Source organism: Triticum dicoccoides, chromosome 6B (genome assembly GCF_002162155.2).
Source record: "Triticum dicoccoides isolate Atlit2015 ecotype Zavitan chromosome 6B, WEW_v2.0, whole genome shotgun sequence".
In the NCBI taxonomy this organism is placed as follows: Eukaryota; Viridiplantae; Streptophyta; class Magnoliopsida; order Poales; family Poaceae; genus Triticum; species Triticum dicoccoides.
In genome coordinates, this window is record NC_041391.1 from 17,295,870 (window position 1) to 17,307,730 (window position 11,861).

General features: G+C 49.1%; 1 protein-coding gene across 1 annotated transcript; it reads right to left on the reverse strand.

Moving 5' to 3' along the window:
• Window positions 1-3,075: 3,075 nt before the first annotated feature.
• LOC119324127 (protein transport protein SEC16A homolog) lies at window positions 3,076-10,700 on the reverse strand. Its single transcript, XM_037597884.1, has 13 exons — window positions 8,542-10,700; window positions 8,121-8,444; window positions 7,356-7,484; window positions 7,160-7,282; window positions 6,874-7,041; window positions 6,237-6,362; window positions 6,023-6,157; window positions 5,672-5,799; window positions 5,458-5,569; window positions 5,027-5,353; window positions 4,807-4,911; window positions 4,423-4,721; window positions 3,076-4,332 (listed from the first exon to the last, which is right to left on the reverse strand). Exons 1-13 carry the CDS (start codon window positions 10,474-10,476, stop codon window positions 3,780-3,782), a joined length of 4,464 nt encoding a protein of 1,487 aa, XP_037453781.1. The 5' UTR covers window positions 10,477-10,700; the 3' UTR covers window positions 3,076-3,779.
• Between the last annotated feature and the right edge of the window lie 1,161 nt (window positions 10,701-11,861).

The window sequence follows — 11,861 nt, forward strand, 5'->3', positions numbered from 1 at the left end:
ATGTGGGAGCCATCATGGGTATCCAGATCCCGCTGTTGGTTATTGACCGGAGAACGTCTCGGTCATGTCTGCATGTCTCCCGAACCCGTAGGGTCTACACACTTAAGGTTCGATGACGCTAGGGTTATAAAGGAAGTTTGTATGTGGTTACCGAATGTTGTTCGGAGTCCCGGATGAGATCCCGGACGTCATGAGGAGTTCCGGAATGGTCCGGAGGTAAAGATTTATATATGGGAAGTCCTATTTTGGCCACCGGAAAATGTTCGGGATTTTTCGGTATTGTACCGGGAAGGTTCTAGAAGGTTCCGGAGTGGGGCCCACCTGCATGGGGGGACCCACATGAACGTGGGTAGTGGGGGCAAGGCCCCACACCCCTGGTCAAGGCGCACCAAGATCCCCCCTTAGAAGGAATAAGATCATATCCCGAAGGGATAAGATCAAGATCCCTAAAAAGGGGGGATAACAATCGGTGGGGAAGGAAATGATGGGATTTCTTTCCTCCCACCTTGGCCAACGCCCCAATGGACTTGGAGGGCAAGAAACCAGCCCCTCCACCCCTATATATAGTGGGGAGACGCATGGGAGCTTCAGACGAAGTTCTGGCGCAGCCCTCCCCCTCTCCCAAGTTGTCCTCCTCTCCCGTGGTGCTTGGCGAAGCCCTGCTGGATTGCCACGCTCCTCCACCACCACCACGCCGTTGTGCTGCTGTTGGATGGAGTCTTCCTCAACCTCTCCCTCTCTCCTTGCTGGATCAAGGCATGGGAGACGTCATCGGGCTGTACGTGTGTTGAACGCGGAGGTGTCGTGCGTTCGGCACTTGATCATCGGTGATTTGAATCACGACGAGTACGACTCCATCAACCCCGTTCACTTGAACGCTTCCGCTTAGCGATCTACAAGGGTATGTAGATGCATTCTCTTTCTACTCGTTGCTGGTCTCTCCATAGATAGATCTTGGTGACACGTAGGAAAATTTTGAATTTCTGCTACGTTCCCCAACACTTTCCCATCCGGCAGCGCAGGCTTCTTCCCCGACGGTGGACGGCGCTGCCGCTGCCCTCCCTGTCCCCGCTCCATCCCTCCCTTAACCACTTCAACAAATGATCTAGGAAAACCTAGCTTCTCAGTGGAAATTTTAAAGACAGTAGGGGTCGGATCAAATCTGCTCACTACCCGAATCGGGAAACAATCTTGTGTTGAGAAATTTCTATCCCTAAACAAATCCTTCCTTACCCAAAACAATTTGGGGATCGCGAAACTAGGGTTTGGTAGCGACCGCCTCTCTATATGTAGGCGCTGGCGGCGGCTGGGGGAGGGAACCACCCAGAGCTGGCCATAAAATTCCGCCACTTCCTCCCCGTCTCCGCTAGCAGAGATAGAACACGTATTTTGACGGACCGTTTTCTTCCCAACCACACGACCCAAAATCAACGGCAGTGGTTGAGGGATCGACCCTGCTTGTGGGACCACTGGATTCGAAACCAAGCCCGCCCCTCCCGCAGAAGCGAGCTCGTCGGCGGCGGACTGGCTCGCCGGAATCGCAGATTCACAAGAATCTCTCACTGATTCAGGGAAAATAGGAGTGGATTCACATATATTCTCACAAGGGATAACCCTATCTTCCTTAACATTCAATTCACCGCCCAAATCACTATCAGATCTCAAACGAGCATGCGAATTGGGTCTGAATTTCCTTACCTTATCAGGGAGATGAGGAATCTCCCCGCGGTCGCCCGACCATGGTGGGAGGTTGAGGAAGCGCGCCTCGCTCCTCCCACGACGTACCCGCAGGTTGGAGAAGCCCTGCGGGACGTGCACGCCGGGCTCCCCACGAATCAGGGGACCCGCGGCAGAACCGTCCCCGGCGGTAGGTACTCCGGCGGGATATTGGCGATCTGCACCACCGGCGGCGGCCGGATGTTGAGCCGCGACGGATTCCTTGTCCTGAATCTCGTCCACTTCGCCGCTTGCCTCGGATCTGTTGACTCCGCCTCCTGGATGGCCCAGAAGTTGAGCTCGTAATCCATCCCCCATCGTCGCCGGCGAACCGCGCACGTTCCTTGAACGCCGCGTGTTGGATGACCTCGATGAGGATTGCCGGCCAGTTGTCGCGGTTCGGGAATCGCTCCCCTACCACGCGAACCATCTCCGCATGTGCCTCTGGCGATCCCCGCTCGGTCACCGGCAGCTGCGACACCAGCACCGGCGGCAGAGGCGCCATCGACGCCGCCACCTGGTGGCTGGGACGCACCCGCCGCGCCCTTGCACTCCTCCATGAGCTCCCCATCATCTCTCTGGCTCGACTGGTCCGTGGGATCTGACAAGGAAAGGCCGCCAGGGGAGGGAGAAGATGTGGCGAGGGGGGGAGGAGGGCTAGATAGGTCCGCGCGACCATTATTGGCGGTGATTTCGGCGCCATTACTCGCGGTAGGTGAGGCGAGAGGGTGGGTGGTGCGAACCATCTAACAGCAGCCCTGTAAAATAATATTTTTCGAGAAAACTTACGATATAGTATTTATCTTCAATCAATCATGACAGTGTAACAAACACCAAAAATAATAAAAATTACATCCAAATCCGTAGACAATCTAATGATGACTACGAGCACTGAAGCGAGCCCAAGGCGCGCCGTCGTCATCGCCCCTCCCTCGACGAAGCCGGCGAAAACCTTTTGTAGTAGACAGTCGAAAAGTTGTTGTGCTAACTCCCCACAGGACCAACGCGGCAAAACAGCAGCCGCCGCCGTTGAAGAGTAGCGCGGGTCGCAAGGTTCCAACCTACGGACGGACGTAGACGAACTACAACCAGATCCGAGTAAAACATTCATTTATATAGATAGAAAAGCACTCATCTAGAGTACCATTGCAAAAATGAACATATTACTCCATCCGTCTCAACAACCATAGTACAACTTTATACTACTAGAGTTAGTACAAAGTGTTTTTTTTACGGGTGAGAGCTAGTACAAAGTTGAGACTTATTTTAGGACAAAGGAAGTATATGCCAATGAAAAATTGTATAAACCATGCCAACCAAGATCAACAAAAACAGCAACTTGCTGAGCACAAATAGCTATCAACTCACAAGATAGGGGGCAATGAGCTCCTTTTATGCATTTAACCTTGAGGCAAAAGAATCGAATCATCTCCAAAGAATAATACAGTAGTACAATACACTATGGTGTGTGGTAACAAGTACATACAAGTATAACAACAACAACAACAACAACAACAACAACAGCAACATCACTTTCTATGGCGTGGTCGGGCTTTCCTTTCTTACACTACTAGAATAACAGACAGATTATCTCTATCTTCTATTCTCACCAAAACCAAAAAAGAATGAGGGGGTGAACTGGTTCGCGCCTTCGAACAATGAATCAGGGGGTAGAGGCGGATTATCTGTACAATGGCATCCAGATGTTGCTTTTCCTCGCACGCAACGAAAAAAAGGATGCCCGGCTCTTTTCTCCTGCGCTCTAGTGAACATAATAACAACAAACATATAGCTACTAAATACTCAAAAAAACCAAGACTGTACTTATGTCGTACGCGCCTGGCGCACCTCGGTTTCGGTGCGGTTTCCCCCAAGGTTTCATTCAAAATCGGAGGGGAGGTCTGTTCACCCCTTTCCTGGCAATCACCACTTGATTCGCTGTGAACAGCTCCTTTCACCTTTTTAAATTAGTTGGGGTTTGCTGGAAGAGCCGCGGTTAACCAAGGTTGTCTGGGCTGAATCATGGCTGACACGGCAGTCATGCTGAGCCATCACCTCACCTGTCAGAGCTCAACCTCGTGAAGATCCTCCGTCAAGCCGGTAAACTGCACGGACGAGTTGCTGTTGGAACGACTGTGCGAGGGGGGTCTGCCAGGCATTTGTGGCGAGGGCACAGTCGGTCCGTCAGGTGACCTAGCCTCTGCCGTGGAACTGAATTGGTCAGAGTATGTCCCACTCCATGATGCTGCCCGTGATCTTGATGCGAATGAGCTGCTGTTACTTCCCGGGGACATCCAGGGTGCCTGGTTCGGTGTAGCAATGTTGTCCATGCTCGGGTACCGCTGAATGGCAGATGACATTGGTGATGAAAATTGTGCTGCTGGAGGGGGTGATGAAAATGATGTTTCCGCTGGCGGTGAGGATGAGCGGTCATCCCGTTGGAAGGTTTCGCCACGTGTCTGCACTGATTGGCTAGGCATCTGCTCTGCAGCGACAGCAGCCGCCGTGGGCACAAAGAACCTGGCACCGGTAGGTGGTGTCACAGATGTAGCAGCCGGTCTGTTATAAGACTGGGCCGCTCCAGTTGCACCAGCCTTGTTGAATGTGTCCACATATCTAAAATGAACAAAATACTAAAGTTTTATCTTGTTGACAGAAAAAATAGAGAAAATGAACTGAAAGCAAATGTCCTCGGTGCTGAAATACCTGGACCGGACACCCGTTCGTCCACGAGCGGAAAACTGGTTCTGGCTGGGCGGAATTGGCGGCATCCCCAAACCATGATCTGCATGTTTTGGAGATCTTCGTTCTGCCACTCCATTAGGAGTATGCATTCCACTAGTAGGGCCATTTAAGTTATAGTCTGGCATGCCATTCTGGTATGAGGAGGATTTTGTTGGAGGTGGAGCGAGAGGAGGCTCCTCGGCAGGAATCTCAGCACCTTCCTCTACCCATCGCTTCAGCTTCTCATCATAGTAAAACTTGTTCTGTTGCCCTAATTTTGCCTTCAGAACAACAGGATTTCAGCATCAGCATTGCTTAGATAAGACAAACTGAACAATGGTGGAGATACTGCAATTCATAACTCACCTGGCGGGATTTTGAAACAAATCCCATTGTCTTCTGCAGTGTGGAGCTAATCCAACCAAATCTTGAACCTGATGCACTGCTCTGTGTATTATCCGATTGCGCACCCTAATAGATTTATTCAATATGAAGTGAGAAGGGAGAATCAAAAGATCTTTCTTGCAGAGCATCCATTGATAAAAAAGCTGCTACATCTCTCTTCCTCTATAGAAAAAATACATACCGGTTTTGGTGTTTTGCCGAAGTCTGGTTCAGAAACACTTCTGTTGTGTGCAATCTTCCTGCCAGCGCCACCACTATTCTCTGACATTTCAGTAATAGAATGCACTGAAGGGGATGCAGTTAATGATGACATCGTCATTAACGATTGACTATTTACAAATTTTGCTGCTGCAGGTGCTGAATAGGTTTCCTTATCACCAACAGAGCCCTGTGGCACTGGTGGAAGTGTTGCGGATGGTGTGCCCATCATGCGGGATATAGATTTATCAAGCGAGGTAAATAACTTTCCAACTAGTTTCGCAGGGGCTAAATTCGTTCCATACCCACCCTAAAAAAGGTGAAGCAAGTGGGTTAGTGATTAACGAAGGAGGTGCACACCTAGCTACAATGCAGAACAGGATACACAAATATTATAATTATGTATGGTTGTACCTGCTGGTGAGTGCGTATCCTGTCCTCCAGGGAGGAAAATAATTGTTTCCATGCTTCCAGTTCTGGAGCACGGCCAGAAGCTTTCAGCACCTTCATAGAAGCTTGGCAGTACCTTGAAGAGGTGATTTAATTCGGTCATACTGTGCAAGAACAGATTCTAGGGAAAACACCCAAGTCAGTGTCTAATCATGCAAAACACAAGGCAATAACCTACCTCAAGGAATCAGCGAGCCTTCCCACTTCCGCAAGCATGTACGCATATATTAGCTTATATGGCTGGAAGGGTAGCAGGATATACTGAGAATTACCAAGCACCTTTGTATATTCATAAACCTCTGTCCTCTGTAGTTGCATTTCAAATATATTAGTCCAGAGCAGTGAATGGCCCCAAAAAAAAAACAAGTAATAGACTATGCAAGATCATGCATATGTATCCACATAATGATTGTTTAGAACGCACTGTGGATTAAGGCCCATTCTTCAATATACAATACAAGAAAGTTTTGAAGTAAACTTGCACTGAGCTTGAATTTTTTTTGCAGGTAATAAGGAAGTTGTAACAGACCTGAATGGCTTCAGGGCTGGCAAATGTTCGAGGACATTTCAAATGGTCTGCACCAATGAGACATAACCGAGCACTTTCAGAGTATGGGTCAATGTTTAGTTCAGCGACTAAGTAGCATGAATGAGCAGCTGCAACCTGTATCAAGTAGCTCCATAAGGTACTTGATCACAAAAAGGAAGGAACGCATATATCTCCGAATATGTATCATACAAACCTCATTTTTCTCTTTCCAAAGGCAATCTCCAAGATGGGTAATAACTAGGTCATCACCTTTTGTCCTGTTTGCAGTTATAATAGCCAAATTCTCTTCCCAGTCATCCAACATACCATTAGGATTAGGCTGTCCCACAGAAACACGGAGTTATGAAGTCAGCCACAAGTTAATCAGAAATTCAGAAGTTAGAAACTGGACTAACTGACACATGCAATGATAGTAAAAGGGCAATCATTTTCTAAGCAACATTTAGAACCCGTGACAATAGTAATCAATAATATCACGCTTCCATTTCAGTGCAGTAACCAATAAATAAGGAGCACCAGCTCTAAGAAAACAAAATGACAAATAGCCATACATACACCAACAGAATGGCTTACTAAAACTACTTCGTCTTTTTCACAGCATTAAAGTGGGATCAGAGAGTCAAGCTATTGCAATAGTTATACTCTTGATTTCCTCAATGGATAAAAATTGTGAAACAGATCATTCCTAAGATAATGAGCAAATATCTGAACAGGAGGAATATTATTATGTTACATAACAACATGAGAAAGACAGTGCCTATATGATAATCATTAACTGTTGAAAATAACAATGCATCTCGCAAATGAAGAAATCATAACTAAGTAATTACCTGCATAGGTTGTTGGGATGCACCTAGAGTATCATAGTTGATGTTGCTGTTGTTCTCTACATTAAAAACATCTGCAGGTTGACCAGCAATGAGCAGGCACAATGTTCGCAAAGGTGACCCAGAAATAAAGTGGCACTGGGCCATTTTCTTCACAGTATCCACGTAGAACTGCACCACCAATCAAATGAAGCAGAAAGAAAACTAATTTAGGGAGCTGGAAACCTGACAGCTAAATCAAGCAAACTGTTACAAATGAAAGAAAGAAGTTTAATCAAGTTAAACTAACATTATCGCCAAGTTGTAAAGCAAGTATGACTGCAGGCCCCCACAGTTGACCTTCCTGAGCATGCAGAAGAGCCTCTTTTCTTCTGCCAGATACTAGAAGAGCTTGTACCTCTTGCGCAACAGCCTACAAGCAGAGTAGTTGCCTCAACTGGAGGATATTTGGTTAAATACGGCATGACACAGGATATAAGAAGTACCTGCATCTGAATTTCAGAGGGGATATTTTGCATGAAAGGAACATTTGACCCAAAATCTCCCATATGATTGCTACTTCTCTTGCAAGATGAAAAGAGCTTGGTTACTGCCATCTCTGGACCGTTTGTATCCTATTACCAGGAATTTAAACAAGAATCAGATGTGTAAAGGTTACAGAAATAGTCAAATTATCCTTTATGTTACTCAACAATGAAATTTTGCTAGGTTCTTCCACCTAATATATTGCTAAGACGAGTTAGACATTCACATAATTCTAGACCAATAATACCAATCTATAATTTGAGATGCTACTTGATGAAAATTAACTCAATAATGGTCTTAATCTTGAAAGGAACCATTTTAATTGTCACCTAAATAAGGACCATGAAACAGGTTGGAACCAGTTGCCTTAGCAGTAGCCAGTAGGTAGAGTTCAACAAAGTGGAAAATGTAAAATCACAACCTACAATATGGCGAGGCAATAATACCAAACAGAATTATAAAAAAAGCAAGTCTGCTGCATCTAGCATAAACATTCAGAAATGTTAATCCTACCAATCGTATTAGTTTACTTGCACTATGTGGCATTATGACAACACAAGGGTTGATTAAGTAGAACACTATGGGGATCCTCCTTCTGATGAAAGTTCCAAATGAATAAAAATATAGTAAAGGGGAGCAGGCGCACAATAGAATGGTAACAGAAGTAACAGTAGAACTATAACTGCAACAGAGTAAAGCATGAAAGGAAGAAAGAAAGAAAGTACCTCTTGTGATGGATCAGACCCAAAAGGTGCACGTAGTTTCCCATAGTGCTGACATAGTATCTTCAGCAACGAAATAAGCAACTTGCGAGGATCACCTCTCTGGTGTTCATTGGTGGAAGATTCATACCATGTAATCATCTCATCAAGCCATTTGTTTACATCCTTTGATGCAGCACTTCCACCAACAAGAGGACCAGGAACAGGTTGACGGCATAGAACATGGAAGTAACTAAGTGCACTGCCATCAGTGATCCTTGAAGCATCGACTTTATCCGCGACAACCTCTGATAAATTAAGAACTGACACTGTTCCAATAGAACTCCCCTTAATTTGCCAAACATAATACTTTCAGTAACTTCACAATAAAATTTCTAATTTCTCTTGGTTATCAAAATATATTGCATGGAAGATATAAGCATACCTGATTTCCACTGTTAAAGTTTGTGGCCATTGAGCTTGTTTCTTTCATAACTATAAGCTTTCCTCCAAACCCAAAAGCAACCAGAGCATGAGGTGGGCGTCCAGCCGATGACATCTCTTCATGTGGAGAGTAACCAAATTGCATATGTGATGCATTTGTACCACTAAATTGTTGCTGAGAGAAGTTCATGGAGTTCTCAGTACCGAGATAGCTGTTAGACAAGTGTGCTTGGGTGTTTGCATGAGCTTGTTTCTGGCTGTTGTACATACTCCCCGTTGGAACAAAGCCTTGCGCATTGACAAAACCATTGGCATCACCATAACCCTGGTTTGTAGAAGTTCCAAATCCCATGTAACTAGACTGGTGATCTGTAGAAGGTTGGGATCCCATGTAACCAGCATGTTGACCTGTAGAAGGTTGGGATCCCATGTAGCCAGCCTGGTGACCCGAGGAAGGCTCAAATGCCTTCGTATGGTGGCCCGTAGAAGTACCAGATCCCTTGTAACCAGCCTGGTGGACCGTGGAAGGAGTGAATCCCTTGTAACCAGGCTGGAAACCAGTAGAAGACGTAGAACCCTTGTTCTCACCAATGTGGTGAGCAGCGGTAGGTTCAAATGCCTTGTAACTGCCCTGGTTACCCATGGATGACTGGAGCGCCTTTGGACTGGTCTGGTAAACCGTGGGAGGTTCGAACCCCTTGTAACCGGCTTGTTGGCTACCAATCGTGCTGTAGTCATTCTGAAGGTTGCCATAATAACTTGTGGAAGTTTCAGCTGTGTTAAAGGGAACCTGATGATTTGTGGAGGGGCTGATGGATTCGGAGTGTGCATGCTGATCGGCACCATAGAAACTACCTGCCAAGCTATTCGTGGCACTTTCTGGTTGAATACTGTTGTTAGCAAATGCATCCGGCTGCCACTGGCTCTGCTGGCCGTAGTTATGTTGGGCCACCTGATTGTTGACAGCAGGAACCTCGGCTTGGTTGACATTGTAATGTATCCCACCAGAAGGCGCAACAACACCATGGCTTGCACCACCCTGAACAGGACTGGCTGCGCTGGCCTGCATGACGGCCTGCTGGTACGCCTCGAGCGATAGCCACTCCTGCTTGTTGGTGTCAAAGTACCACCCTGGGTACTCCGCGTAGAACAGCATGTTTGCCGGGTACTCCGAAGCGGCCCCCTGTCCCCAGCCTGATGCACTCACCGCGGCGGCGCTCTCCTCCGCAATCGTCTCCAGCCCGGCCAGCGCCGAGTTCTGCAGGTAGGAAGCACCAAACTGCTGCTGCGCATTCTCGCCGGCCGTCTGGGCAGCGTCAACCTGGTACCACTGCTGCGTCGGCTCGTCGAACTTCCACCCGGGGTAAATGCTCTCCAGGTACTTCGGATCCGTGGAGTCCACGGCAGCACCGGTGCCGCTGAGCTGTTGCGTGGCCGTGCTCTGGTCCGAGCTTCCCCCAACAAATCCCTGGTCCGTAGCCAGGCCCTGGCTCCCGCCGAGGAAGCCATGATCCACCGCCCCACCGACAGCAGAGGAGAGCGCCGAGGTCTGGTCTGCGGCCGCGGTGCCGAGGAAGGCCTCCTCCTGGGCGGCACCGCCTGACAGATCGCCGAAGGGGTCGAGCCCGGCGTCGTCGGCGTCGGCCCCGAAGGCGGCCCACTGCACCTGCTTGACCGTGGTGTGGACTGCGGCGCCCCTCCCCGGCCCCGGCGACCCGCCCTCCGCAGCCGCCCCGGCCACAGGGCGGGGCGCCGCGACCTCCCCCAACGCCCCCGCCGCCGACGGCCCGGGGTCGCCGCTGTCGGCGAGGCCGAGGCCGGAGACGCCCCGGGCCAGCTCCTCCGAGGCCCCCACGGCGGGGGCGGGGCCGGCGGCCTCGTCGTCGTCCTCCACTAGCCTGTCGAAGAAGTCGGCGTCGGTGAGGTCGTCGGCCATCCCCTCCGCCCGCCTCCCGCCCAGCGGCGATCGGCGCGAGATCTCGCGGATCTAGGGTCCTGCGCGGCGCGGCGCGGGACGGGCGGAATGGGTCGGGCCGGGATCCGCCGGCTCGCGGCTGGGGGCGGTTGCGCCGGCTGGCTCAGGAGGAGGACGGCAGCCGACGTCGCGTCATCCCGCCGCGCCACCAGTTTCCATTTCCTCCTCCTCCTTTTTTCTCTCTCGCTCGCTGTCGGCCGCCCGCGTCCCCTCGCTTCCTTTTTCTTTTGCTTCACCTTTTTCCCGGCTCTTTTCTTTCCCTCTCATACGTTCACTCTTTGCTCCCTCCCATGGATTTTTCTTCTGTTTTGGTAAAGGGGAATAATATACTTCCTTCCCGTCAACAACAAACATACCATACTCCTCCCTTCATCGTGTGATGATTTAGGGCCTCTTTGATTTCGATCCATAGGACTGCAAAAACACACGAATGGGTAAAAAGATTGGGTTGGAATGGCATATGTCCATTGGATCCCTATAGGATTCGAGCTTGTTTGGTTGTGTTGTGGGAAAAAACAAAGGATTTCTTTCGAGAGGTCAGGAGTGGATGTTAGAATCCCTATGGAATGTAGTACAAACGAATCCTTAGGAAAAATTTCTACGGGATTCAATCCTATGAATCAAACGACCGTCGTAGGAAAAAATTCCCAAGGATTCTAATCCTTAAAAGATGCTATGGAAATCTTTTGAATCAAATAGACCCTTTTAGTGTTGCGGCTATTGATATGTATGCATATGGCCAATGTCCGCATACCAAAATAGTATCCATTTTATTAATGATGATGGGATGGGTTATGGTTCGCGTCGGCGGGCTGGGGTGAGGAGAAGGCCCGTCGCCTCCCCGAGCAGCTGGATTCGCACTCTACAAGCCAGACGTCCGTCCGATCGGCTGCTCACCCGTGATCCCACGTATGAACGTAGCCCATGTTGCGTCCGGGGAAAACATATGACCCCGTTTCCAATTCGAGCCATGGTGCCAGTGGCGGAGCTAGGTACAATTGCTTTTTTTGGGGGGGAGTGGGGGGAGGTTCAAAAATGAGTGTTGGGGGGGCACAGCCCCCAGAGTTGTACGTAGCTCCGCCACTGCACGTTGCAATCATGACTCTGTCCAGGTGGAATGCCGTAGAACCTTGCAACGAGGGAGCGGTATCGGCAACACCACCCCCTTGCAGCAGAGCACCGACGATAAATCATTTGCAGCTCCAGCGAAATGCCGCTGATGGTTTGTAGCACCGGCGCCGACGGCCAACTCTTTGCAGCTCCAGGCAAAAGCCCCGACAACCACCCCACCCCACCCCCTGTGGCATGTTTGTTGTTAACCATTTCCAAAACGCTCTTATATTCCT